The sequence below is a fragment of the Rattus rattus genome, chromosome 4 (assembly GCF_011064425.1).
Source record: "Rattus rattus isolate New Zealand chromosome 4, Rrattus_CSIRO_v1, whole genome shotgun sequence".
NCBI classification, from domain to species: Eukaryota; Metazoa; Chordata; class Mammalia; order Rodentia; family Muridae; genus Rattus; species Rattus rattus.
In genome coordinates this window covers 5,538,827-5,566,493 of record NC_046157.1, presented here as the reverse complement: position 1 = coordinate 5,566,493, position 27,667 = coordinate 5,538,827, and the positions used below count along the sequence as shown (strand labels likewise).

Sequence of the window (27,667 nt, the reverse complement as noted above, 5' to 3'; positions counted from 1 at the left end):
AGAACCTAGGACTGTCTGGCTTTGGCTGAAATGCTGTCTAGGGTGGGAAAGGTATTCCAGGGGTTCCTGCCTGCCCATTCTGTTCACACATTTGCTCTGCTGACACTTAGAGTCTGCTCTGAAGCCCTTCTGGGGCTCTGAAGCTAAAGTCAAGGATGAGCCCTGCCACCAAGCTGCCTAAGGGTCATCCTTACCTAGCTCATAGCTCCCTCCCTGCTAAGGACAGTATGGTGGGTAAAACCTTATCTCCCACCATGGCACACCTCATGCTCTGCCAATGTGGGAACCCATTCTGGGTCCTTTTGCCTTCTCATCCCTATCTGGCCCTCATCCCTGGTTCATCCCTGTCTGCACCTCTTAGTACGACAGCAAAGGCTAGCCCTGACCAGCTATCCCCGTCACTGCCATGAAGTTCACAGCCGAGCTCCTCCACATACATCCTGGCAAATGCAACAAAACCCATTGCCACCCTCATAGCAGCCACGCTCCAGAAATTCCACAGTAAGCAGAGCGCTTTTCCTAATAAACACTGGCCAGGTGCCAGGCTGCGCAGTGAATGGGCCATGGTTGCTTCCTGTGATGCAACCTGTTTTCCACAAAGGAAGCAGGACACATGGGAGTGAGCGTCTCGGTGAAGTAGCTGCAGAACCACATAGACCTGGAGCCTTAAAAGGCCAAGATGGTGACTGTTAGCTACAATACACTTTCAGCAGGCAGGCCTAAAGTGAACAGCAGGCCTCCACACTATCAGATTTATCCGGCATTATTTATAAGTGTGTGTGTGTGTGTGTGTGTGTGTGTGTGTGTGTGTGTGTGTGTGTGATTTCTAACATATTGCCCTTGTTTCTCTAGAGCCATGGGGCCTGAAGAAATGTCTGGTTCCTGGGGACCAGCAGGGATGAGGGGAGATGGGAAAGGACAAGGGGAGGGGGTCTCCTGCTACTCTGTCCACCATAGCACTTTTTCTCATGATGAGCTTGGTCTTAACTAAATCAGGGCTGATCCCAGTTCAATCTGAATATAGGATTGCCCTTACCTGGTCAACGAACAACGTTTCAGGGAAGAAAACGTGTAACTTGCTTTAGACAAAGAAAAAAAAGAGACTGAGAGACAGGGAGCACTTTGGTTTCATTCTGGCATGAACGGACATCGTCAGCAAGAATGCCAGCTACGGGTAACTCAACTTGAGGCTACCAGGGCTCTTGCTGCTCTACCCCCTTTTGTGAACAGTCCCAATCCTCTTTATGGAACCTAGATATGCCGTCCAACTAGCCATCCCATTCCCTAAGCCCCTTCTAGCTCCAGGTCAGAAAGACTCTGGGGCCCAGGGCTCCTCTCTTATTTAGGTCTGTTAGATCTCACTGTACTGGCGCCCACTCATGGCCCTGGCCACAGAGAGCCTACCTCAAACCCAAAGGCTGAAAAAAAAAAAGATGTTTTAATAAATACAAAAATCTCTAATAATGACTCTGCTCAGCTCAGGGGCAGCAGGAATGGTGTGAGGGAACCCTTGGTGCTGAGTGAGGATAAATTAAAGAATCCCAATAAGCCAGTGGTGTTTTGTACAGAAGAAAAAAGTTAAGCTTCTGGGACAGAAGCCAAAAGAAAACAGGGCAGGAGTTCGTGTGGATATGGCCTTGGTCTGACCCAGCAGTCTTTCCCCTTGTAGAATCGTGGTTCCCAGAGGTAGTGGGGGAGGAGAAGAAGCAGAACAGAGGCACGGAAGGCACTGGGTTCCCGCAGGAGAGTCAGGGTCCTCAGCACCACTCCTTCTCCCAGCTCAGGCCCATCCTCTTGGTCATGTGCTTCTGGACGCTTCCTAGGAGCGTTCAGCTTCTTTCTCCAGCTCGGGAAGGGTTCTAGTCTCAGAGGCTGCTGAAGACAGAAGGGAGTGAATGTTGAAGGAGATAGGGAACAGGGTGGCCTGGAGGAAGACATGGGGGTGCAGGAGGGCAGGCAGAACATCTCTGCTCCAGTCCCAGAAAGGACCAAATTGTCCAAGCAAGTCAGCATACACCACCTGAACTGCTTAATTCCTCTGAGCTTCAGCAATCCCATTTGTAAAGAAATGACAGTAAGTGAGAAGCCTGAAGAGGTGGGCTAGGATTGCACTTACGAACAAGACTCATAATTCCTACCTCCATGGGGCAGCCTCCCCTCCCAGGGTCATCCGGCCGATCCACAGCCACCATTGTTTCCTTCACTTACACCTTTGGGCTGTACAGTGGGAACAGCATCGACTCTCCTTCCCTGAGCCGCAGGATAGTGGCGGCGAGCAATCGTCCCGCTCACAGTGGGGTACCCCTGCCTGGTGCAGGATGGAGAGATACTGAGATTCCTCACAGGACACTGTAGTCCTCAGCCTCTTCAGGAAAAGCCACCTCCAGGACTCTCCCTGAGAAGATTTCCCTACCCTAGGCCAGGCACTGCTGCCCACATCACACAAGTCCCTCACTCACCCCACATCTGCAGGTAATACAGCTCATCTCCCCAAAGGGGGGCACTGATGGGTGCCAGCTCTGATTCTCTGGGAACCACTGCCCAGCAAAGCGACACCCCCGAGGCCCATCAGCCTGCATGGGGTCTCCCAGCTTGGCATGAGTCCCTGACCCTACTGGGGGAAGAAAAGACAAAATCAAACCATAAGGGTCAAATCGCTTTAACTTCTTTTTGGATTCCTGTTGCCTAGTAGTTTCTGGTTCTTGATACATGATAAATATGTGGATTGATAGGTGGGAGATGAATGAGTGAATAAATGGATGGATTACAGATGGAGTAGATAAATGATTGTGGATGGATAGATGGATGGATGGATGGATGGATGGATGGATGGATTACAGATGGAGTGGATAAATGATTATGGATGGATAGATGGATGGATGGATAAATGGATGGATGGATGGGTGGGTGGATTACAGATGGAGTGGATAGATGGTGAATGGGTGGTTGGATGGGTAGGTGGATGGATGGATGGATAGATGGATTACAGATAAAGTGGATAGATGATGATGGATGGACAGATAGATGGGTGGGTGGGTGGATAGGTGGGTGGATTACAGATGGAGTGGATAGATGATAATGATGGGTGGATGGGTGAGTGGGTAGGTGACGGATGAATGGATGGATGGATTACAGATAAAGTGGATAGATGATGATGGATAGGTAGATGGAGGGATGGGTAGATGGAAGGATGGATAGGTGGATGGATGGATGGATAGATGGATGGATGGGTAGATGGACAGCTAGGTTGATAGAACTGGAACCCCAATCACCTCACGGCATACATGCATGTCCTTCCCATTGTTTTTAAGGCACTAGCTCCAAGGTGACATAAGCAGTGTTCAGTGAGTGAGAAGTATCCGAGAAGCTCCTTTCAATCCCCATCATGCACCCTCCCCCAAACACAGGTCAGGGTCTACCCAACCCCAAGAGTGAGGCCTCAATGACCAGGCTCTCACCTGGGCATTGTTTGCAGCAGTCGGTGGGGTTGGCACGGACAGGCTGAGCACAGGCGAGGCGAGGACACTGCACCTTCTCACAGTGCACCTCTCCGGTGGCCCCCTGTAGGCACCCATTAAGAGAGGGTGTCAGGCAAACTTCATGCTGCTTTTCCTCTCCTACTCCCACCTCAAGTCAGATATATGTGTGGGTCAGTGCTCAGAGGCCTGAGTTTGCCCTGTATCTGAATCCAATCCTCACTGTATCATACATGGATTGCCATATTTGCACACAGGGGAGGAATGGGGAGCTTGGGGAAAGTTCAGAAGTCATCACCGAGGGCCATGTGAACCCAGTCAGCTGGTACAGCCAACGCTTGGACCTGCCAGCTTTTTACCCCCTCCGACAGGAAAGCTGTTCTCAAAAGCCAAGGGACTGCCCCTCGCAATACCATCCTGAGACCTCCGCATCAAGGAAGCCCCAGCCTCTATCTGCACACCCGACTGACTGGGTTACTATCCCAGAGAAGATCAGGCAGCCATACCTTGCAAGTGCAGACAGCACACTTAATTAGGCCAAAGGGAGGCACAACGGGGTGCCATCGGGTACCCGCTGCCCTCCAGCTCCGGTCACCATCAAAATAGCAGCCTGGTAGGGAAGAATCCCCAGCTGCCATTAGGATTGGTCTTACCAACTAGGTCCACACTAGCCTAAGCCAAGAGCCAGTAGACACTAAAGATGACTACCAGATACGCTTAGAGTTAGTACACCTCAGCCTCCCCTGTACACAAACTCTGTTGCCCTCTTGCTCCAACCCAATGGCTTCTTTGGATCTTCCCATCCCTGGATACACCACCCTCACTTACCCTCTCCTGGCTCCAGATTTGGTAGGCTGGGAAGGTCTCTACTGCGTTGTTTCTCTGCGAAGGCAAAGAAAGGGTGAGGCAGAGGGTGGTCCCTGCTTCCCTCCCTAGAACACTCCTTTCCCACGGATACCCCTCCACTACCTTTCCTCCCCTGCAGGACATTCACCTGGACACACGGGACAGCACTGGTCCAGTGCCTGCACCGGGTGGGGACAGCTTGGTGGTGGGCATACTACAGGATCACAGATCACTGTTCGTCTCTGTAGAGAGGGGCCAAGGCTTTGAAGGTATGTCGGGCCCCCTGCCCCAGACCCTGTAGCCAACAGTACGTTACCCAGCCATCCTACCTGGCAGGTGCAGAGGGAGCAGAGTGGGTCATAGTTGGGTGCCCAGCGAGCCCCGTGGGGACGCTGCTGCCCCTCAAAGAAACATGTGTTAGGATCTCGGGGTCTCCCAGAGCTGCCGTGTTTGGCTGGTACGGGGGCTTCAGGGCCGGGCCCAGCAGGCTGCACGGGTGATGTAGCTGCCTCTCCATTTGGAGCCAAGGGCATCCGCACTCCTTCTGAGGTCAGGCGCAGGCCTCCCACCTCACACTGACTGGCAATGTGCACCTGGGCAGAGAAGGAAGCTGGGGCTGGCTGGGGCTCTCCTTCCTGTCTCTGTCAACCACTGTTGGCTGTTGACAGGAGTGCCCAGGAGGAGACTCTTCCCTTCCCTTCGGGACTCATCCCAGCTGCAAAGCCGGGGTGGTATGCAGCTGTGTGGCTTCATACTTAATCACTGACAAGAATTGAACGCTACCACCTTAGAGATCAGAAAGTACGAGCAGCTGCACCATCCTCACATACCTGCCCACGTAGCTCTCCTCTAGGGTTACTCTTGGTGGTGATCAGCAGGGAGGCGGTGCCCTGGGTCAGGTGCCGCAGCAGCACGGGCTCTAGATCTTTTACCACACCCTGAGCCTGCAGACAGACCATGCACAGAGCAGAAACAAGGCGCTTTTACTTACATCATTCTACTTATGTGTGTTAGCATTTTTGCCTGGTGCCCGTAGAGGCCAGAAGAGGGCATTGGATTCCCTAACAACTGGAGTTACAGATAGTTATGGGCTACAAAGTGGGTGCTAGGACCTGAAATGGGTTCTCCAGAAGGGCAGCCACATTACTGAGCCACCTCTCCAGCCCCACAGTGCACTTTGGGACTAAGCCCCTGGTCTCCAATTTTCAGGTAAAGAAACAGACCCAAGAGATTAAGGCCTTTTGTCAAGGGAGAACAGCCCTGAGGCTAGGTCTCTCTGACTACCAGTCTAGAGCAGCACTAAAGAGGCTGTGGTCCATCCTACCTACTTCTTTTTTTTTGTTTTTTAAAGATTTATTTATTCATTATATATAAGTACACAGTAGCTATCTCCAAACACACCAGAAGAGGGCATCAGATCTCATTACAGATGGTTGTGAGCCACCATGCGGTTGCTGGGATTTGAACTCAGGACCTCTGGAAGAGCAATCGGTGCCCTTAACCACCGAGCCATCTCTCCAGCCCCTACCTACTCTTCAATGGCTTGGGACCTCTATCCTGAGAATCGTTTAGGACAGAGGACACAAGAGAAAATGCATAGTAAAGGCTGAGTCAGATTTACACCTAGGCCTGTCAGACACCCACGGCCATGCCTGCCCTCTCTGCCACAACCACAGCCCACGCAGCCCTCCAAGCTAAAACAGCAGAAATTTTCCAAGCTTCCTCCTCTCTCCACGCTCTTACCTCTGAGCCATAGAATCCCTTCAGCAGTCGCTGGGGCCCTGGCATCCCAGGAGGCCCGAGGAGGTGAGCAGTGACAGTTCCTTGCTCTGAGCCACCAAGCCCAGCCAATAGAACCTCATAGTGTAAGTGGCAATGTGTATCCAAGGACAGCCAGGCATGTCCTGCTGCCTGACTCCGCACAGGGGGCAGTACTAGTGCCCCTGCCAGAGGCACGGGCAATCCTAAGTCCAAACAGATGTGAGATGACAATGTGAGGTTGTGCTCTTAATCCCATTCTACCCTACCACAGACCTAGGGCCTGGGGAGCAGCAAGTCTTAGATTCCTTGCACCAGGACAACAGGGAGGGTTGGGCAACAGCATCAGCCTATGCATCCCCACCTCTCTACATGCCAACCAGAGATCAGACAGAGCAGGACACAGGAGGCTCTGGTTCTCTGGCTAATTCTTTAGATGCTCGGATGGAAGGTCAGAGGACGCAGAAAGGCAGATAGACCGTGAGGCACTCACTGTCGTAGTGGGCACTGTGCCCGCTGTAGCATAGGGCAGTCACGTGCCCCCGAAGCTCTCCGTCTGGGAAGTCCTTGGTACCAACATTCAGGAACAGCTCGTTCTGTAGCAGCATGTGAGCCCCTCGGGCGCCCAGCCCAGAGCAGACACCCACAGCCTAGGAGTCAGAAAAGGATGACCCCTCTCACTTTCAGGTCCAAGGGCTTTCCGTGTTTTATGCCTGCACTGCACATGTATCCTTCCTCATTCCAACAACACTGGACAAGAACTTTGCAGGTCCAGTGTCAAGGCCCTCCTGTGCCACATCCTAGACGCAGCACAACCCTTGAAGAGTTACTCATCTGCGAGCCTTTACTTCGCATCTATCAAAGGGTACTGCGAAAGTCACGGTACATAAAAAAGCTAACCACATTCATGCCTGACAGAAAGACACCAAAGGCTTGGTTAGTACTATCACAGGCTATCGCGCTGTTCCCAGGAGTGGCGCTCCCTATTTAACTGTTAGCTTGCCGAGAACAAGGGTTCCAGCCTAAGGTTTACTAAAACGTGTCAAATGAACAAAGGACTCGCCGAGAGAACCAACGAGCGGGTGAACAGTACTACACACCTCTGCTCAACCAACCTGGCTTCCCGCAGCCCATGTTTTGGCAGCCCTGGCACAACTCTGCCTGGAGCCCTCACCATGTGTCCTCCCAGCTGGAGTCCAGCCATGTGGCACAGGACAGTGCGCTGGTTCTTCCGCTGAGGCTTGGTCTCCAGCGTCATGGCCACCACCTCGCTACCTGTACCTATCACTTGTACCTGGTGGGCAAGGTTGGGGGAGGGCAATTGGATTGACAGCCAAGACCTAGGGCCTTTCCCCCTGCAGGTCAAGGCCCTGCCCTGCTGGCCCCCTGTCCCCTACAGCTGCTGACTCTTACCTGATAGATAAGGGAGCCATTTCCTAGCAGTATGAAGCTGGCTGAGCCAGCAGCACCCGTCTGGACTGGGATCAGAGCATCAGCCCCACAGAGGACGCTTTGAAGGACTGCAGGGGACAAGACAGGTGGCAGCAGGCTTGCCCACACCCAGGTCCCCAAGAACTCCCCCGTATCTATTTGGCCTCTTCTTTAGCACACGTTTGTGCCTCTGAGTTACTTGTACCACAGTGCCAGGCCCCGCCCTTCCTCACCATCACAGCTCTGCCTGGTCGTGATATACCCGCTGATGCGTAGCTCTGGCCCACCCGTCTTCTCCAGGACCATCTGCAGCTCCCCCAGCACCAACCAGTCCATCTCTTGGTCTGTAAGGCTGGGCAGCACCTCAGCAAAACCTGGCTCCTGTGAGCAGAGCAGAATGTGGTGGGCAACAGCAAGAGGTCAGAGGAAGTAGCAAGGAGATGCAGGCCTTCCCTTACCTGAGCCGAGGCGTTGGCCTGGAGCTCTCGAAGTAGCTGTCCCTGGTGGAGAATCTGAAGCTTCAAGGGGATGTGAGCTAGTCCTGCAAGTGCCATGTGTGTGAGCATTTCTGAGAGGTGAGCACCCTCCCTAACACCCTTGCGTACGTACATCTTCCCCATTACTCACCTCCCAGCAGACCCCGGAAGAGCAGCAAAAAATGTAAGGCATCTTCTGTGTCACTGAGAGTGAGCAGGGCTATGCCCCCGACACCCCGCTGCAGTGGGTCCTCCAGGGTCAGGATGGCACTAAAGGTCTCTGGGGAGTGGAGGACCATGATAGCCATGAGAAATCTTCTCTTCAGTCCACCGACCCCTGGGCTATTGAAGGCGCAGCTCTTGACATCTAAGAACTGCTCACTCCCCCCTCTACCTGCAGTGAGAGCACCCTGCCAAATGAGAGGCCCCCAGACTTCTTCTGAAGGGTGAGTGGGTGTCACAAGGGCAACACGCAGCTGCTCTGCCCTCAGGAGCCTCACAGACAGCCGAGGCACTGCCCGCCACACCCCACAGACCTAGAGAGAAGAGGGAAGAAAGTCTACCGTAAGTATGCAGAACAAGCCAGCTAAAAGACCAAGACCTAATGAGGAAGGAGTATGGAAGGGAGACCCCAGACCCTCCTAAGAAGGACCCAGGAGCCTTAATGTTAAGTCCTGGCTTACCACTTACTAGCCAAATGACCTTGAACAAATCACATTCTGCTATTCTGAGCCTCAGTTCCCTCCTCTGTAAAATGGGCATCATAATGTCAGGGCCTTTCTCCCACTGGGCTGTTGTGAGAACCAAAGGAGGCAATGCAAAGCATGCTCTCGGCAAGTGCCCGTTTTGGATAAGCACTCTTAAATGGCATCATCTCACCAGGCCATCTTGGGTGGGGGCTGCAGGGTGTTCAAACAGGATGTTGCCTGTGGGGTCTGTGAACCGAACCCTGCTGGGACGGTCCAGCCTGTGAAGAGAGGTCCAGTGAGACTGGATCTATAACCTACAGGCTCCTCTTTCTTGCCCCCTTTACAACTCCTGGTCCTTCCCCTTTCCCTTGTCTCACCGCTGGTAGGAGATAGAGAAGCGTAAACTTGAGCGCAGCAAAGAGACTCGAGCACGAGCTACCGCCTGCGTCCTCGGTCCAGTCAGCAACGCCACAAAGTCTTCGAGAAGAGAAGATTGTCCTGAGCACTGTCAGCCTTGCCGGGAATTCAAATTTCATCAGGCCCACCTCCATCCCAGCCTACCGGTGTGGCCATCACCACGTGTCCGCTCCCCAGTGCCGGGTTCCCCTCGATCGCTATAACTGCGATGCTCTGGGTCCCTTGGATACTCGAAGACCAGGCCAGCGGGCTGTGGATCTAGATTGCTGCGCTCTGCATCCGGGATAAGGAATGAGACCACCGGCTTCAGCAAGGTACAAGGAGGACCAGTCCTCCTCCGCGATCCAAGCCGCACAGGACCTAGTGTTAGAGCCTTCCACCCTCCCTAACTCGGGGCACAGCGGCCTCACCCTGCGGGCAGGTCTGGCAGCAGTGTCCTGGCAGCTGGCGCGGCTGCCTGCAGGCCAGGGTGGGGCACTGAGGTTTGATGTTCTTGCAGCTGACCCTGCCAGGGCCCCTCCCACGGCGAGCCCACTGAGGCTGATGGCAGAGAACATAGGAAAATTAAGAGAATGCAACCATCAGACCCCAGGGTTAGACACTCTGCTGGAGTCGGTCGACTCTGCTATTTACAAGTTACATGGCCCTGGACAAGTTTCTTAACTCCTCTAGCGTTGGCGTCCCTGTCTGCAAAGTAGAGCTAATAATGCCATTTATCTAGCAAAGCTGTAACGGGAGGGGGAAAGTTGGCTAAAAGCCAGTCACATTGTGGGCGATCAATAACTGTCAACACCGCAGACTTGAAAGGGGTTTCCTCCGATTTGCGAACCAGCCTTCCCCAGAGCATCTCTGAGTCTACTACGGCATAGGACGCCAGCGTTCCGCTACCCTCTAGGGTAGGACGAGCAGCTGCGATATCCACTCACCGCTTCGCAGGCGCACAGCACACAGCGCATCACCCCAAAAGGCTCCCCCAGGTCCGGGTGCCACGTCTCGTCCAAGGCATAGACCTTCCCGCCGAAGGAGCAGCCTGCGGGGACGGGCTTGGCTGGCGGCCGCTGTCCGGTTGCTCCTGCCGTAATGCCTACTCCGGGCTCTGCCCACCAGGCCCTTGGTCCCCTGGCACCGCGCACCTCGCCGCCTCTGCTTTCCCCACCCACCCTCCCGCTGCGCGAAGCCACCTGCGCCCGGGGCCCTCTCCCTGTGGATGTAGACTTGCCCGGAGCCAGACTCTCCCCTCCCGCGTCTCCCCCTGGCGCCCACCTACCTGCCGCTCCCCGGACAGGCAGTGGCTCCTTCTCGGAACGGATGGGCAGTGCGGGGGCCTCAGGGCCAGTGCCACCGGCCGGCCGCGAGCCGAGCAGCAGCAGCCCGAGGAGCAGCCGCGGGGCCGGCGGGGCCGGGAGGCTCGGCATGACGCGGAGCAGACAGCTGGGGAGGCGGGCGGGAGGAGGGAGCAGGAGAGGGAGTAGGGCCGGACCGGAGGCGGGCCGGCAAGAGGGGGCCGGGGCCAGGAGGGGGGCAGTGGCGAGGGGCTCGTCTCGCAGTCGCCTAGTCCGCTCCCGGCCAGGCGGGGCGGGAGAGAGCGGGCGGAGGGGCGCTGACCCGGGCCGTACGCCACTCTAGTGCCCTAGGCGCCGGCTCTGGCCCGTTTTATGCCCGCGCCAGGCGTCCCGGCCCGGGGCCTCCTCTTCAGCAAACGGGGCGCGGCGGCGGCTCCACAAGGAGCCCGGCTGAGCCCGGGGGGTCCGGCCCAGCAGCAGCGGCCGGATCGCGAGTGGGGGAGGGGGACAGGCTGGGACCCGGCAGGGGAGGAGGGAGGGACTGGAGGAGGGGGGAGCGGAGTGGGTAGGGGGAAGGGAGGAACCAGGGGGCGCAAAGAGGGGGAGGAGAGGCGGGCCTCGACACCCCCACACACACTCCTTGCGGCCACCCCTGGAGGTGGTGTCCATCCCAAGACCAGACCCTCGGGCTAGTGAAGGGTAGAGGCTGAGCCTCGGGCCTGTACCAGTCGTGAGCGGGATGGGCCGCTGTAGGATGAGGGCTCGTCTTTGAAAAGGATACCGATCCTCCCCTACCTAGGACCCACAGCACCTCCTTCCTTTCACTCTGGCTGTATTCCTATTTCCCTTCTGAAGTCTCTCCTCTTCCTTCAGTTCCCAGGGTCAGGGACCTAGTTTGCGCTTCCCAGAATCAAGCAGTGCTTCCCCACGAGTGGAGTCGTATTCCACCACCACCCCAACCTGTCCCCAAGTCCATCCAACTCTATCATCTATCACCTCTGACTGGTGGTTTTCCTTCATCCGAGGGAGGACCTGATTCCTCTCCAGGTCATTCCCCACCTCCTTCGTCCTGCTTTTCTAGACATGCCTCTCCATCCTCTCCTACCCCCACCACTTCCCGCTATCCAAGCATCAGGCTTCCTAATCTTAGGAGGTATCTCTTATTCAACTGGAGAATTCCGGGATCTGGGCCATACTCCTTAATAGATAGCCCATCCTCAGAGGAGGCACGGGAGAAAGCCTGAGGAAGAACAAGGGAGAGAGGGCAGGGTCAGGCCCCAGGGTCCCTGAGGACAGAGACTGTGGGGAGACAGGGTCTGAGGAGAAAGCACAGGAGCTAGAGCCCGGGCCAAAGGAAGAGAGAGAGGAGCCAGCAAAGAGGTATTTGTGGGGGAGGCTCGGCAGCTGTCTTTCCTAGGACAGGAACAGATGGGCCTGGTTATTTCTCTCGTCACATGTATAATGGTAGGACTGGAAGGGGACCATTGAGCAATCAACGGCAGGCTTGCCCACAGAGCTGAGCTCTCCAGGTCCCTGTACCTCCAGAAGAAAGAAGGGTACCTAAGCCCAGTCAATCTAACTGTCTGTCTCTCTTTTTGAAACAGGTTCTCATTATGTAGCCCTGGCTGGCCTGTAGCTCACTAGGTAGGCCAGGCTAGCCTCAAACTTCCTGAGATCCACCTGCCTCTGCCTCCCAAGTGCTGAGATTAAAGAGGTGCTCTGGGCTCAGTCTTAACCAAACGCATATCCCTTCACTCCCCAGGTCCCACATATCGTCCAAACCCTGTTTCCTGTAACATGATCATTCTCTCATATAGGCAATCCCTACATTGCCAGTTGGAAAGGGGAAGTACCAGGAAAGACACTCCTCTGGAGCAGGGGAATATGGAAGGGAACACAAGAAAGCCAAAGTGCTGTCAGATTTCAGCCGCAGGGATACTGTTCAGGGAAAAGAAATTTGGAGAGTCAGGAACCAAAACGTCACCAATCTAAAGCAAGCCCTCTCTTTCCCAGGGACAAATGTATTCCACCAGATTTCTCCTAGACAAACCCCTTTCTCCTCTCTCTCACCCAGGCCCCAGGGTCTCATGTGCCCAGGACATGAGACAGCTCCTGCTATACAGATCCTCTCTAGAGTGTGTGTGGGTGGAGGGGCCGGGCTCCATTCACCGACCATGGTCCAGCCGTGGGCTCTAGGCCCGGTGGATAGGAAAAGAAGTCGTCATTTCCGGGGCCTTCACCAGGGCTTGGTGGCTCTCTGCTCTCTGATTGGGCGGAAGTGGCCTGGGCAGGCTTGTGACCCTACTACAGAGGAGGGGCTGTACCCCCAGCCAGTGTCTTCCTACCTACCTGCTCCCCAGAGTGCTGCCTACTGTGTACCTGGGTCCTGAAGCCCTTCTTCACCTGGTGAGTGACAAGCACCATTTGGGGTTAAGTGAGGGTATGGTATGAAGAACAAGAAAGAGCTCGGCTCAGAGCTGGGGGAGGGGCAAGCAAACTGGAACCTACAGGCACTGACCTTTGTCAAGAAGAGTGGAGCCTTCCCAGAATAGGAGGAGCGGGACAGAGCAGGGAAAGGGGGTTGGGTAACAGGTTTATGAGGGACTATTCACAGATAGGTCTCGCTGCATTGGGGCCATGAGAGAATAAGAAAAGAGGTGCGTGCAGAGCAAGAGAACTTTGTCCTGGGGGACACAATCCTAACCCCCATTCTCATATTGTCGTTCCTGTTAGCTTAAGGTTCTGAATCCTGGGACTGGGGAACTGGCTGAGGTGAGCCAAGAGGGGAATAGAGGGGAAGCTTGTGTGTGTTGACAGACCCCCAGGAGATCCCAATATTGAATCAGGTGCAAGTCTCTGCTCAACTTGTGAAAAGTGGGGGTCCCAGGAAGGATGTGGAAGGGATCTGGAGGGGGCGGGGAGGCAGCTGCAGCTGCAATGAATACACCGGCCATGTCTAAGGTGAAATAAGCCATGTGAGTGCGGTAGTATCGTCTTGCTCTGTTAAGTGCCTCTCAGGACACTTGCCTCAGGAAGGACGTCCTACTTCTATTAGCCCTCTGATTTGAGTAATGGGGCATTTCAGAACTTGGAAATCTAAAGAAAAGTCCTGGGTTTTATTTGCGGGGCAAAAAGGAAAGAATGAGAAACAAGTATCTCTTTTAATTCTTGTCTCTGGTGGTCCATTCTCCTGCCTCAGCCCCACTCCCAACAAGGTCTCTGTTCCTCAGCACATGTGCTCATCTGCCACTTTCTCTCCTTGGCCCAATGACCCATTTTCTACTCTTCTCCTGACTTAACGACACCCCCTTCTCTATTCCCATCCCACGTTCTCTCCCAGATAACAAGTGATGGTGCTCAGAATTTGAGTCCACTTAAGCTGGGTATGTAACATCTCGCTGCTCTCAGCAGGGCAGCAATCAGTAGATGGGGCATCAGGACTTCATCGGAGTCACTGAAGAATCCCCCGACAAAGAGGAGACACTCTATGCTTCAGTCACAAGAAAACATGGGAGAGTCAGAACTCGAAGAACTCTGGCCCTGGCTGGCCGGCAGCTCAAGGCTTCCACGCACGTGTTTCCCTGCACCAGAAAGTCTTTTCCTTGAGACCTGATGAAAGATTCACTATTTCTGTCATTTTCAGGATAGATTCCTTGGCCCACCTGTCCCCCACCCCACTCTGTGCAGAGGTACAAAAGCTCAAGCCGTCTCCATGGCCCCAGGAAAGATTCAGGGGAGAGGCCCCACACAGGGAGCCACTGCAGTCAGACACCCTGGGCAGAATGGAGCTGACTGGTAAGGCTACGTGAGGGCTGGGGACAAGTTCAAGCTTGGATTGGCAGGGGGCAAGGATGCAGAGGGCTGGGAAACCCGGTCTCCGGAGAAAAGGTGTCTGTCTGGACACCAGACCCCTGGATTTCAGGTCTGGCTCCCAAATGGGGATCCCTGAGTCACCACCTGAGAGTGCGTTTCTCCTTATCGACCCTTCAACTTCACCTCTCCTCATCTAAGATTTGCTCCTGGTGGCCATACTTCTCCTCACCGCAAGACTAACTCTGTCCAGCCCAGTTCCTCCCGCGTGTGACCCCAGACTCCTAAATAAACTGCTTCGTGACTCCTACCTCCTTCACAGCCGACTGGTGAGCAACCCCAAGCCCTTTGCTTTCTGTCCCCTTAACTGAGTTGAGGAGCTCAGGCCTTCAGTTCCTCACTCCTGTACTGTCTTTGGCAACACCACCTCATCTTAGCTCTGGCAAGGGCTACACTTTGCGTTAGTCTCTTAGAAGCTCCCATGGGCATGGTACTAAGGACGACCATCCCAGTCATGGCCACCCTCCTGACCTCTACTTCAGCTCTTTCCTCCTGCCCTCACCTTTTTTTTTTTTTTTTTTAAACAGAGTCAGTGTCCTGACGTCAACCCTTTGTCTATCCCTGTCCTGCTGCCTGCTGTGGACTTTAGCCTGGGAGAATGGAAAACCCAGACGGTAAGAGGCTCCAGGATTCACACCTGCTAGCCTAGAGTGTTCCCACCAGTCAGTTGGACTGCAGAGTGAGACCCCATCTCAAAAAAAGAAAAAGAGAGGGGGGGTAGTTTGTCATATCGCCTTCCCTAGCTCCTGTTATTATCAGATCCCTACTGCTCCTCTATTCGTGAAAATTCTTGAATTCCCTGAAAGTCTTACTTTCAGCTTGGCCACCTTATCCCAAATTACATTCACCTATGATGAGCTCTTGAGAAAACAATGCCAAATTTCCGACCAAATAGGCTTAGTTTCATGCCTTTAATCTCATCACTCAGGAGACAGTGGCAAACAGATCGCTGTAAGTTCAAGGCCAGCCAGGGATAAGACCCTATCTCAAACACATGTGTGCGTGTGCGTGTGCATGTAACGTGTATATGTAAATACACGCACATATATTTGTACATATGTATATTTGTATATACACGCACATATATATGAGATAGTACGTACATATGCATGCTAAAAAGATTTGAAACTGAATACCATAAAAAGTTGATTAGAAGCCTTTCGTGTCCATACCTTTGGCCTATTCTTAGTCTTGTTCAGTCTTTTGTTTAATGCATTGTTTATATACACGGCAGCACATGCCATGTAGAGGTCAGAGTCATCAAGCTGGACCACAAGCACCTTTACCTGAGCCATTTCAAGGACTCGTCAGCTTCCTGTCTGTCTGTCTGTCTGACTTCTTGTTCTTCGTCTTCCTCTCCTTCCTTCTCCCTTCTCCTTCCTCCTCCTCTTTCCTTCCTCATCCTCCTTTCCTCCTCCTTCTCCTCCTTCTCCTTTGGTTTTTCAAGTCAGGGTGTCTTTATGTCTATCCATGGCTGTCCTGGAACTTGCTCTATAGACCAGGCTGGCTTCAAACTCAGAGGTCCGTCTGTCTGCCTCCGCCTACCGAGTGCTGAGGTCAAAGATGTGCCATCAATGCCCAGCTTCTCAACCTTCTTAAGTTGTCATGGACTCTGGTCTGCTGTCCACAGATTACATAAAGCAGAAAGTACCACTAAATTAAGGCAAAATCAAGATTCAAATCTTTGCTGGGCATAGTGACCCAAACCAGAAATCTTAGCAGCTCACAGAGTGGGGCATAAAGATGAGGGGCTACAGGCTATCCTAGGCTATATAGTGAGACCTTGTCTCAAAAAAAAAAAAAAAAAAAAAAAAAAAAAAACAGCAGCAAAAAAGCAAGCCAGGTGGCACTTAGCTGTTCTTGTAGAATCCCCTTTCTTTTCAAGTCTCCTAGGAGTCCTGGGTCAGGAGAAGGATGAGTCATATAAATTATAGCTTTATCTCTGTGTTTGTAGCAGGGTCTAACTATGTATTCCAGACTGGCCTTGAACTTCTGATCCTCCTATCTCAGCCCCCTCCCTACCCCACCCCCCAGTGCTGGGATTAGAGGCCTGGGCCATCATATCCAGCTCTGCCATTTGTCAAGCCCTTTCTCTTCATCTTCACGGTTATGGTGACAGTTTTGTTGCTACGTTTAACTTAGAAATGCTGTGGGCAACAGTTTTGTATCCGAAAGACTAGGACTGCAACGGTGCAGCCTAGAGCTAAACACTGCGACAAGACAGGGTGGCTTTCTAAGAGTCCATGCAAGACCAAGCTACACTGATGGACACTGGAGTTACTGAAGCAGAGGCCAATGGCTGGTTATTAGGAGACTGTGGAGGAATTCCTGTGATGGGTGGGACCCTCATCCTGTCCAATTCTCAGCTCCTATGATTCATCCTGCTGGCTACTCCTATGGGTTCCCCACCCATTCCTAGCACGTTTTTTTTGAAGCAGTCTACTTTTTCTTTCTCAGGAACAGAGCAAGGCACAGGACATTCTAGGGGCAGTGTCCCTTCTACTGGAGGGGGTGATGGTAGCACGAGGACAGTTGGAACCCTCCTGCCTCTCATCCCTCCTGGGACAGCTTTCTGGGCAGGTTCGCCTTCTCTTGGGGGCCCTGCAGGGCCTCCTAGGAACCCAGGTAAGTCCCCAGACCTATAGAAACTACCCTCTTACTCAGTTCCTCTAAGGACCTGGGAAAAGACAAGGGATTCTAGATTCTAGGTGCCTTCGGTGTATGAAAGCTGGTCTATACGGAGTGATGCTTCTCAGCCACAATACCTGGGTGCCGGCAGTAAATCTTTCCACCTTAGTGAGAAGAGGCCTGATATGTGGGCCAACTCACTGGCCTCAGGCCCATCCTCTGCCTTCAGCTTCCTCCACAGGGCAGGACCACAGCTCACAAGGACCCCAGTGCCCTCTTCTTGAGCTTGCAACAACTGCTGCGGGGAAAGGTGCGCTTCCTGCTGCTGGTAGAAGGTCCCGCCCTCTGTGTCAGACGGACCCTGCCCACCACAGCTGTCCCAAGCAGAACCTCTCAACTCCTCACACTAAACAAGTTCCCAAACAGGACTTCTGGATTGTTGGAGACGAACTTCAGTGTTGTAGCCGGAGCTGCTGGCCCTGGACTTCTGAACAGGCTTCAAGGATTCAGAGCCAAGATTATTCCTGGTCAGCTAAATCAAACCTCCGGGTCCCTAGACCAAATCCCTGGATACCTGAACGGGACACACGAACCTGTGAATGGAACTCATGGGCTCTTTGCTGGGACCTCACTTCAGACCCTGGAAGCCCCAGACGTTGTGCCAGGAGCTTTCAACAAAGGCTCCTTGCCACTCAACCTCCAGAGTGGACTTCCTCCTATCCCAAGCCTTGCTGCTGATGGATTCACACTCTTCCCTCCGTCACCTACCTTGCCCACCCCTGGGTCTCCACCTACCTTGCCCACCCCTGGGTCTCCACCCCAGCTCCACCCCGTTTCCTGACCCCTCCAACACCATACCTAACTCTACCGGCCCTCATCCAGTCACAAGGTACCCTCATTCCAGGACTTGGTCTCAGCAAGAGTCCCGTGCACTGGCACGGAGAGCGAGCGTCTGCAACATCTCTCAGGGGCAAGCTTCCTCAGGAAGGCTCTGAGGCAGCTCACTAGACGTCCTGCTCTCGCCTAACGGGCCCTGGGAAAGGGATACACAGGCCAGGACACTGTACAATCTTAGGAGCGATATTTTCTTAACCTATCAACAATATTCATCAGAGCAGCTATCTTTGGTCTATTTCCTGTATAAATCTGAAAATGACGAATTCTCTACATGTGCTTTCATACACTAAGTCTGCAAATGCCTAGACCGGTCTAGCCTTTCAACCCAGGTAGAGACTAATACTGTATCAGAAAACGAAAGGGAACTCTTCTTTGCTTTCAAGTTTAAGTTCCCTCCCAATGCCCTCATTCCCTTCAGTGTGATTCCCAGTGAGAATGTTTGGTCCTCAAGATACTGCTCTTGATAAAGGATTAGCAGGTTAATCTCTGAGAAAGGCTGCCCCTACTTAGAGACAAGACTGAACCTGTTTGAGAACGACAGTACCCAAAAGCCAATTAAAAACCAAGGGACCAATGTTCTTCACTGGGACAACAGACCTCCCGGACCCTACCTCCCAAGAAAGCTAACAGGAAGCTTGGGGAACTCCACGCCCAGGTAAGCAGTGCAGATGGTTCGGAAAAGACCAGACTTGGATGAGGCAGCTGAGCAAACAGCTCAGAGTATCAGCAGCTCAGCGGGAGCTTACGCAGGCCTGGGCTCCTGCTTCCCTCCTGTGGAGGTCAGGCGGAAGTGCAGGAAATGGTAAGAGTAAGACTCCATAGCTCACGCAGCAGGACAAGCAAAGAGCAGTTGAAAACTCTTTCCAGTTTCCACAAATGCATCTAAAAGGCAGTCCTGTGTGACCACCATGAACTCTCCTGGGAAATACCCTCCCCCGCAAATGAAGGCAGAGTTAACGGGTTTTGCGAGTAAACGTGAGTCTCTGCTTCGTTGGTGTTAGAGGTTTACTTTGCACAAGAACAAAAACTATATTGCCAAGGGTCAGCCTAAATGGCCAGAGTCCTGCGAGGAGAAGACTGGTGAGAGCTTTTCCCTCTTCTATTCCAAAGTAAAGGAGGAAAGACTACCATGTAGGTGGAGAAGTCAGGGTCTCACAATTCCAAACACACACACACACACACACACACACACACAAGGGAAAGGTGTTCTTCACACAGGGAGTAGATGTCCCAGGATCCCCCCATCCCAACTCTGTATGGTAGGTATTACCTATCCTGTTTTATACATGAAGAGACACCAAGGCTTCCCAATGGTCACATAGCCTTCCAGCAGAAAAAGGACACTCCAGTCTGAGTCTCAGCCCATCCATCTTCCTGGTGTGGTGAACTGCCTAGCATGCCCTTTGGTGAGTCTATTTACTTCAGAGACTTCCACGTCCTTGGAGAGTACATAAAGTCTTAAGGAGCTCTGAGTGGACGAGCGAGCAGATAACAGTTGTGGGGATAACAATCCAGACAGCGCTAGGTGTCTGTGTGGGCAGAACCCGACAAAGGGATCAACAGATGCACAGAGCTTAAAAAAACATCATCGGAACCTCAGTGTCAGTTTCTACGTGACAGTCCTTCATCTACTAATTCTAGGATAAGTATAATTTGTAATTTGTTGTAACACTAAAGGAAGCTAAATTTAACATTTGAGAAAGAATTCAGGGCCAGCAAGATGGCTCAATAGGTCCAAGTGCTTATCGCGTGAGTCTAACGTGTCTATGGCCCGGAACCCTCGGAAAAGGCAAGAACCAACTCCCAGACGTTGCTTCTGACCTCATTATGCACAGCATCACGCGCTGACTCCCACGTGTGCGCGTACGCATCACACATACACACGGATAAAATTTAAGTTAAAGAGGAAAAGCTGTACATAATGGTACATGCCTGTAAACACAGTACTCCAGCTACACAGAGTTTGAGTCCAGACTGTCTCAAACATTAATTTTTACTGCAAGGACATAGCTCAGTGGTAGAGCTCTTACATAGCAAACACAAGTCCTGGGTTCAATCCTCTCGGCACAAAACCAAACCAAAGAAATGAAAAACCACCGAGCGAAACGCTACAGCCCAGAAGAGCCAGCACCCAGAGTTAGACATGCCGGAGACCAGAAACTGTGCTCTCAGCAGACAGCAGGTGAGAATGTTCCCTGCAGCTTAGCCGAAGTTCCAGGCACCTCAGCACTGGCAATCTGAGTAACCGGTTTCTGCGTAACCCTATCCGCCTTAAGACTCTAATCCTGAAACCAGGTGCACGCCTGTAAGTTCAGCAGTTTGTGAGGTTGAGGCAGGAGGATCACAAGTTCAAGGTTGGGCTGGAGAGATGGCTCAGTGGTTAAGAGCACTGCCTGCTCCTCTAGAGGTCCTGAGTTCAAATCCCAGCGACCACATGGTGGCTCACAACCATCTGTAATGGGATCCAATGTCCCTTTCTGATGTGTCTGAAGACAGTGACAGTGTATGCACATACATGAAATAAATAAAATCTTTAAAAAAAACAGTTCAAGGCCACCCTTGGCTATATAACCAGTTTCAGGCAGTTCAGACTCTACCTTTGAGGGCTTTTTTTAAACCTTGCCTAAAGATCCAGCTGAGTGATGGATGCCACACTTGCCTGCCTACTAAGCCTTGGGTTTGATCTCTGCACTGTCAAAACCAAAGCCAAAACCAAATCATTCTGTGTAGCCGACTCCATCATTTCTTACACACTTACACACACACACACACACACACACACACACACACACACACACACACACGCACCCTGCACACGAAGAGCATGCTGGCAAGAAGGCTCAGTGGGTGAAGGAGCCCGACATCAAGCCTGACCGAATGTGCACCACATGTTAGTGAGAAGGGACTCCTGAGAGCTACCTTCTCCCTAACGCACGCATACGATAAGACAAAATATATGTTTTGGGGGGGGGGGGAGTGCTTATAAGCAGAATACTTCTCAAGTCCCCTTTTCTTTGCTGGGACAGCCAGGAGTCTACCGAGACGGTGGAATTGTACCACATTACTGATAAGGATCTTCCAGTGTAACCTAATCCATCTTCCCTCAGCCCTACAAAAGCAGACTCCATGGGATGATTATGCCGATTCCTCCCATCCCCCAGTGCATCACACCCACACACCCTACAGTGGAAAGTGAAAACACCTTTGCTCCTCCCCGCTGAGGCCACTCATTTTCAACCCATTTCCCTAAACATTATTTCTAACACCTTTCTAACACCTCTTGTAAAGACCGAAAAAGAGAAGGGAAGGAAACACCCCAGGCATCCCAGCAGGGAAACCGGTTCCTGTGACAAATCCAGGTCATCAAGAGACAACTGGAGGCCAGCAAAAGGGCTCAGTAAATAAAGAAGCTTGTCTGGACGATCTCAGTTCAATTCCCAGGATTCAGGTGATGCACACACACACACACACACACACACACACACACACACACACACACACACACACACACACACACACACACACACACACACACACACACACACACACACACACACACACACACACACACACACACACCACACACACACACCACACACACACACCACACACACACACACACACACACACACACACACACACACACACACACACACCACACACAGAGTAAGGTAAGAGGGAATCGAAAGGGAAAAAGACAGAGACAGAGAGACAAACAGAGACAGAAATTTAGAACAGAGGGTTTTGAGACCCAGATTTGCAAATACCAGGTATGACTCAATCCTAGAAACTCAGGGGATGGTGGCAGGAAGATCAAGTTCAAGGCCAGTGTGGGCTAAATAGCAAAAGCAAAACCTTCGATTCCAGGCTTGGAGAGATGGCTCAGTGGTTAAGAGCACTGACTGCTCTTCCAGAGGTCCTGAGTTCAATTCCCAGCAACCACATGGTGGCTCACAACCATCCGTAATGAGATCTGATGCCCTCTTCTGGTGTGTCTGAAGACAGCTACAATGTACTTATACATAATAAATGTTTAAAAAAAAACAAAACAACAACAACAACAACAACAAAAAAAACCCTTCCCCCAGTGATGGAGAAGAGTCTGAAAAAGTAAACTTTAATTAAAAAAAAAATAATAATATACAACTTCAGGTTCGTGCTAGGCTCTCCCACTTGGCCTTTTACAGACAGGTCAGTTTTCCACTGAATTCGGAGAAGCTGAAGATGTACCACAGAGGACACAGAGCACCATCACTTCTACAGGCGAACACCAGCAGCTCGTGCACAGGCTTGACCGGTGTCCGTGGCTCGAGTGACTAAGCGGCAAGGCTGGTTTCCTGGAAGTTCAGAACGCCAGCTTCTTCATCAGCAGGTAGACTCGGGAGTCCACCTCAAATCCATGCAGGTTGTTGGCGTCCCCCTGAAGCCTCATGAGGAGGCCGCCATAGGACACATACGCAGAGCTGGAATAGACGGGAAACGCGGCTAAGCCCAGAACGAGGGGACATCCAGATGAAGGTGTCACCGCTCACTGCAGTGCTACACAGCTACCGCACTGCTTACACAGGAGCTGGAGAGATGGCTCAGCCTTAAGATCTCGAACTGCTCTTGCAGAATGCAGAAGACCTGGGCGCCCAGCACCACGAGGCACGTCACAAGCACTGTGATCCCATTCAAGGGATCCAAGGCCCTCCTCTGAACTTGCTGGACTCACGCTTGCATGTGATACACATACACACGCAGATAAATATTTTTGATGATGCTAAAGAAGCCAGGAGGATGGCTCACGCCTACACTCCCAGCAGCGGCAGGTGTCAAGTACATCTCCTGAGTCCAGCGGTAACCTGGGTCAGTTCCAACCCAGGCTAACACAGAGACCCTGTCTCCAAGGGAAAAGGAAAAAGTTGGGGAGAGTTTTCAGCTAACGGAAAAAGAAGAAGGAAGAAGAAAACACTGTAAAGGATCTTAAAAGGGAAAAGTAAACAGTTAAAAAAAAATGCTCAAACTCCTTTTTTTTTTTTCTTGTTTGCTTCTGTGTTTGAAAAGCGGGGTCTCGGGCTGGAGAGATGGCATAGAGGTTAAGAGCACTGACTGCTCTTCCAAAGGTCCTGAGTTCAATTCCCAGCAACCACATGGTGGCTCACAGCCATCTGTAATGGGATCTGATGCCCTCTTCTGGTGTGTCTGAAGACAATGACAGTGTACCGTGTACTTACATAAAACAAACAAATAAATCTTAGAAAAAAAAAAAAAAAAAAAGAAAAGGGGTCTCACTATGTAGCTGTCCTGAACTCACTGTGTAGACCAGGCTAGCCCAACTCACAGAAATCTACCTGCTTCTGTCTCCCAAATGCTGGGATTAAAGGTATTTGCCACCACACCAACTATTCAAACTCTTTATCTAAAAGATTCCCTAGGTGACTTTTTTTTTTTATATTTCTCTGCTTCAAGTTTCTGATAACCACACTGTTTTAAAATCATTTTAAAGGAAAATAAAAAAAAAAAAATCAGGTGGTGAAACCAAAGATCCAAAGGTTGGGATACAGAGAAGCAACACATAAAGTTGTAAAAACCAACAAAAAAGGCCTAACCATGAATACTGCATGTGGTTATCCAGGAAGATGCTCTGTTGTCCCTCACAAAGCAAGACAGATTACCAGTGTGTCCTCTAGACTACAGAGTCTTGAAACCCTGACAACAGGTGACGTTAAGTGACCCACATTCAGACCAGAAACTGTTCCCAAGACAAATTCTTCCACCTAGATTTGGAATACTAAGAAAAAACATGGGGGTGGGGGGAAGGCAACACAGAAATAGAAGCATGGCCCCACCTCAGTACAGGGAGGGAGAAGACTTTTCCTAGACCGTGTTACTTACAGACGTGTGGCTGCTTCCGTTGAGGTCTCGTCCCCTTCGATCCTGTACACTTTCCCATACATTACATACTCAAACTGGTCAGCCCTACAAACAACACACCAAGTTACTCTTCAGGATAACAGTACAAGGGAACTTTGAAAGTGGAGACTGATAAGAAGTGCACTACAGAAGCGTGACCTTCCTTAGCTCCCACAGAAGCTCTGTGAGCTAGACACGACCATCTGTATTTTGGTGATGAGGAAACAGAAGGCTGAGAGCTGAAAACTCAGAGCAATTCGTGGCCTTATAGCCTTTGAGACCGGGTCTCCTTTTTTTTTTTTTTTTTTCTTTTTCAGAGCTGGGACCAACCTAGGGCCTTCTGCTTGCTAGGCAAGCGCTCTACCACTGAGCTAAATCCCCAACCCCCAAGACCGGGTCTCTCTATGTAGTCCTGGCCATCCTAACTGGCTACATAGTCCAGGCTGGCCTCAAACTCACAGACAGATACTTGTGCTTCTGTCTCCCAGGTGCTGGGATTAAGGGTGTGGGCCACCAGACCTACTACTTCATAGTCTTTTTTTTTTTTTTTTTTTTTTTTGGTTCTTTTTTCGGAGCTGGGGACCGAACCCAGGTCTTGCGCTCCTAGGCAAGCGCCACCACTGAGCTAAATCCCCAACCCCTACTTCATAGTCTTTCTACCACACCAAGCTCCCTTAGGTTACTATGCACTGCTCTCCTCAGCCTTAAAAAAGCTACATCTGCAGCCATTGGAGGTACTTAACTTTAACTCCAGCACTGAGGAAACAGAGGAGGTAGATGTGACTGTGAGTTCAAGGCCATCCTGATCTACATAGACCAGGTCAACCAGGACTACCAAGTGAGAAAACCCTGCCTCAAGTAAATATAGTGGCAATTCACAAGCTTATGACCGCTGCTCTCAGTAATCAACAATACTCCTCATTTGGATTTTTTTCAATTTTTTTTTTTTTTTAGACACAAAAGTCTCATGTAGTCAAGGCTGGCCTGAGACTCATGATCTGTCTCCTGAGTCCTGGAATGACAGACAAAAACCATCACATCCAGTTCCAGTTGTCAGAATTCTAACTGCAGCAATGTCTTTAAGGCAATCCAAATTCCACTGACAACAACCATTTATCCCTAGAAACAAGTATATAAAGACCTTTCTACATACTTGTTTTTCTTTCTTTATAATACATATAATATATAACATATAGTATATATTATAACATTATATATAATATATAAAATATGTATACTTTCCATTCATTATATTCTCATAGTTGCTTTTATAATGTTACTATATAATTATATTATTAACATATACATAGTATATAACATACCGAATACATATTATATAACTTATGTTATACATTGCATATAATATGCATAGGGTAGTATATGCTATATATTATTACAGAAGCAAATTTTTTTTTTTTTTTTTCTTTTTTTTTTTTTTTTTCAGAGATGGGGACCAACTCAGGGCCTTGCGCCGCTAGGCAAGCGCCTACAGCTGAGCTAAATCCCCAACCCCAAATTTTCTATAATATATAACTATATGTATAAGATTCATAATCTATAATCCTCATATTATACTTTCTATACACTTCTTATCGTAGTCACTTGTTTACTGCTACCTCACCTGGAAGGCCTGTCGTCTGTGGGGTTGTATTCACCATCATCCAAGGTACCATCTTCATACAAAGTACTAGCTATAACCAACCGGAACTTGTCACCTGAATAGAGCAGCAACATCAGAGTGAAGAAGTGGACATCCAAGACCAAAATCTTCTTGTCGTCACCTGTGTTCAATACTTACCTAAGTCTACAGGGTAAATCTGAATGTTTACATCTAAGATGAGGTCCATCTTGAAAGATTCACTCTCACAATGCAGACGGGATACTGGGGAAGAGTGAGACAGACATAATTACAAAGCCTAGGGATGCAGGCTTGGGGTCAAACGCATCTAACATGCCCACACCCACCAGCCTCGCATAACTGCAGTCAAAACCAGATTCACAAGAAGGAAGAGGGTAGTAACCTCAGAAGGTGACAAGGTCCCAAGAAAGCAGCAAAGCCCTTCTAGCAGTGGCCAGTCTCTAGGCTCTAAACATGCCTGGATGGCTTAGACTAAACTCTCACTTGTCCGGAGACTTCCTGTTCCTAGTAGGAGGCACTGTGCTGAGGGAAACTGCGGGATGTATTGAGAACTGACATCTGTCTTAAAACATTTGCCTCCAGGCAAAGTGACACCAAGAAAAAACAACTTCCTGATCGTTGGGAAAATAAGTACACCAAGCAAGCCGTCAACTGAATGAAATTCAGAGAGCTTCGAAAAGAGCTAACAGTTCTTAGGTCAATACAAAATTATGTGTTAGGGAGGCAGGCAGGTAACTCGATGCAAGACATGAGGTAAGGCACCATCTACCTTTTATTAAGAATAAAGTGTGCGAGCGAGGTGCAGAGTAGAACACATAACTGTGTAGGGAGTTAGAAAGGTTCCCAGGGGGAATATACTGGAACCGTGGCTTAGGGCCGCCCAGGCACCAGGCACCGCAAATATTATAGAAAAAGCTGTCTCAAGTTTCTCATTCACGAAAAGCACTGTTTCCTGGGGGAGGCGCCGAGAAGGTGGGACGGGCCACTTGGGGTGGGTGGGCATGTTGGGCTTCTTCCCTCATACCGCCCCCTACACCCTTACCTCGGTCAAATTTCTTGCCTTCTGGGTCAATGTCTTTCACATCGAAAATATCCTCGAACAGGATGCCCGCCATCGTGAAGGGCACGAGAGCTGCAGAGGTGCTGAGCGCGCGGCCACCACTGGGGATTCGCGCACCCCCTCACGCGGAGAAAAGAAGACAGGACAGAGGACCGCCCCAAAAGCGGCAACGAGGCAGAGAGCGCATGCGTACAGGCTGCCGTAACGCAGCCACTTCCGCTGCCTCTGTCTCGGGCTTCTTCACTTCCGCCGGGAAGGGCCACCTCGGAGCGGCTCGGGCCGGGTGGGCGAGTCTCGAAGCTCCGTGACTCCGCCCAAGGCGGGGACAAATTAAGTCCCACCTCCGGCGGGTACCGCGCTGCGCCTGGCTCTACGGCGCCCCCTTCAGACCGTGGATCCCGAAGCGTGGAAAGCGTGGCGACCTAACCCAGCCAGGAACCTTGATCCTTGGCCCAGAGAAGCCGGGCCCTAGCCCTTCCCTGCAGTCCGCGTGCGGGTCGAGGGCACAGTCCACGCTGCAGGCAGGTGGAGCAGAACCCCGCCCGCAGAGCACCGGCCCTCCGGGACCTAATGCCCAGGCTCTCAGACTGTCACCAAGGTCCCCCACGCTGGTCTGAGCTGGCTCTGACCAGCTAGACATCTCCCGAGCCGGGTACGTCCGGCTTGGAAATTTGCCAGGATGTCACTCTCGGGTAAAGGAAAGCCCGCGCGCGCTGTGTCCTCCCCTGGGGCTTCACCTCCTCGCCACCCCGGTCTCCCCTTGTCCCTGCTTGGCACTAGCCTCACACTGATCCCCTAGAACACTGCCAATTGAACTTGGTACTGCCTGTCACCCCACTGTACTACCCTCTTCTGGACACTGAAGTGCGCCTCCACCGGACATTGGACTTTCACTGGGAAGCGACAGCTGGCAGTACCTTCTTTCTAGGTGCTACGTCCTCTCATTACAGCCCCTGAACTGGGCACCCAGTTTCCTGAATGAGTCTTCATCCTGGTACTAGTCTTCCTCCACAGGTTTCTGGACACTGTCCTCCCCAGTGGCTCCAACCTAACACTGCCCATCCCCTTTGTGCCCTCACCACCTTCTTCTTGCCCCTCCAAGGACCCTGAAAGACAATGTGGAACCTCAATGTGCCGTCTCCTCGGGGCGTCAGCAGCTACTCAAATTCCCCCTTAAGCGGTGCCTGGGAGGAGCGACCTCTGCTCCCCCACGTACCCGCCTCCCAGGAGCGGCCTCCCCCGCACCAATAGCTCCCTTCCCTCGGGCCTCACCCCTTCCCGTCCCCTCCCACCTCCACCTCC

At 51.6% G+C, this 27,667-nt stretch overlaps 3 protein-coding genes across 17 annotated transcripts; 1 reads left to right on the top strand and 2 right to left on the bottom strand.

Annotated features, from left to right (window-relative positions):
• Positions 1–1,422: 1,422 nt before the first annotated feature.
• Positions 1,423–11,036, bottom strand: Chrd (chordin). 8 transcript variants are annotated; one of them, XM_032899982.1, is made up of 24 exons: positions 10,361–11,036; positions 10,020–10,165; positions 9,504–9,633; positions 9,238–9,366; positions 9,054–9,153; positions 8,867–8,954; positions 8,678–8,734; positions 8,382–8,523; positions 8,139–8,267; positions 7,970–8,052; positions 7,745–7,892; positions 7,494–7,600; positions 7,255–7,374; positions 6,574–6,730; positions 6,066–6,286; positions 5,153–5,266; positions 4,652–4,915; positions 4,471–4,564; positions 4,305–4,358; positions 3,983–4,086; positions 3,459–3,561; positions 2,460–2,614; positions 2,209–2,308; positions 1,423–1,872 (listed from the first exon to the last, which is right to left on the bottom strand). In XM_032899982.1, exons 1-24 carry the CDS (start codon positions 10,506–10,508, stop codon positions 1,820–1,822), a joined length of 2,946 nt encoding a protein of 981 aa, XP_032755873.1. In that variant the 5' UTR covers positions 10,509–11,036; the 3' UTR covers positions 1,423–1,819. The 8 variants fall into 8 exon arrangements, with proteins under 8 accessions (XP_032755873.1, XP_032755874.1, XP_032755881.1 ...); XM_032899983.1 differs by having other exon boundaries at positions 10,020–10,123; XM_032899990.1 differs by lacking the exon at positions 8,678–8,734 and having other exon boundaries at positions 10,020–10,189.
• Positions 11,037–12,632: 1,596 nt separating this feature from the next.
• Positions 12,633–17,715, top strand: Thpo (thrombopoietin). 6 transcript variants are annotated; one of them, XM_032899995.1, is made up of 7 exons: positions 12,633–12,782; positions 13,110–13,148; positions 14,020–14,171; positions 14,388–14,515; positions 14,774–14,860; positions 16,704–16,871; positions 17,104–17,715. In XM_032899995.1, the coding sequence occupies exons 3-7, from the start codon at positions 14,159–14,161 to the stop codon at positions 17,713–17,715; spliced, it is 1,008 nt and encodes a 335-aa protein (XP_032755886.1). In that variant the 5' UTR covers positions 12,633–12,782; positions 13,110–13,148; positions 14,020–14,158. The 6 variants fall into 6 exon arrangements, with proteins under 6 accessions (XP_032755886.1, XP_032755887.1, XP_032755883.1 ...); XM_032899996.1 differs by lacking the exons at positions 12,633–12,782; positions 13,110–13,148 and adding an exon at positions 12,993–13,033; XM_032899992.1 differs by lacking the exons at positions 12,633–12,782; positions 13,110–13,148 and adding an exon at positions 13,162–13,351 and having other exon boundaries at positions 17,116–17,715.
• A 4,144-nt stretch (positions 17,716–21,859) lies between these two features.
• On the bottom strand, positions 21,860–27,629 carry Polr2h (RNA polymerase II subunit H). 3 transcript variants are annotated; one of them, XM_032899980.1, is made up of 5 exons: positions 26,348–27,629; positions 25,465–25,548; positions 25,288–25,381; positions 23,649–23,732; positions 21,860–22,487 (listed from the first exon to the last, which is right to left on the bottom strand). In XM_032899980.1, the coding sequence occupies exons 1-5, from the start codon at positions 26,418–26,420 to the stop codon at positions 22,445–22,447; spliced, it is 378 nt and encodes a 125-aa protein (XP_032755871.1). In that variant the 5' UTR covers positions 26,421–27,629; the 3' UTR covers positions 21,860–22,444. The 3 variants fall into 3 exon arrangements, with proteins under 3 accessions (XP_032755871.1, XP_032755869.1, XP_032755872.1); XM_032899978.1 differs by having other exon boundaries at positions 21,860–22,234; positions 26,348–27,622; XM_032899981.1 differs by lacking the exon at positions 26,348–27,629 and adding an exon at positions 25,688–26,294 and having other exon boundaries at positions 21,860–22,234.
• Between the last annotated feature and the right edge of the window lie 38 nt (positions 27,630–27,667).

What these genes read in the sequence shown, in the direction of transcription:
- Thpo (XM_032899991.1), top strand. An exon ending in GGGCAGAATGGAGCTGACTG is followed by an intron (nt 14,172 to 14,387) that starts GTAAGGCTACGT and finishes TCCTCATCTAAG; the next exon opens with ATTTGCTCCTGGTGGCCATA. An exon ending in ACCTCCTTCACAGCCGACTG is followed by an intron (nt 14,516 to 14,773) that starts GTGAGCAACCCC and finishes TTTTTTAAACAG; the next exon opens with AGTCAGTGTCCTGACGTCAA.
- Chrd (XM_032899982.1), bottom strand. Translation starts at nt 10,508, where the DNA reads ATGCCGAGCCTCCCGGCCCCGCCGGCCCCGCGGCTGCTCCTCGGGCTG. An exon ending in AAATCTGGAGCCAGGAGAGG is followed by an intron (nt 4,087 to 4,304) that starts GTAAGTGAGGGT and finishes CTTCCCTACCAG; the next exon opens with GCTGCTATTTTGATGGTGAC. An exon ending in CCACTGTACAGCCCAAAGGT is followed by an intron (nt 1,873 to 2,208) that starts GTAAGTGAAGGA and finishes TGTCTTCAGCAG; the next exon opens with CCTCTGAGACTAGAACCCTT.
- Polr2h (XM_032899978.1), bottom strand. Translation starts at nt 26,420, where the DNA reads ATGGCGGGCATCCTGTTCGAGGATATTTTCGATGTGAAAGACATTGAC. An exon ending in AGGCAAGAAATTTGACCGAG is followed by an intron (nt 25,549 to 26,347) that starts GTAAGGGTGTAG and finishes ACTCTTCCCCAG; the next exon opens with TATCCCGTCTGCATTGTGAG. An exon ending in ACGGAAGCAGCCACACGTCT is followed by an intron (nt 22,235 to 23,648) that starts GTAAGTAACACG and finishes CGTCTATTCCAG; the next exon opens with CTCTGCGTATGTGTCCTATG.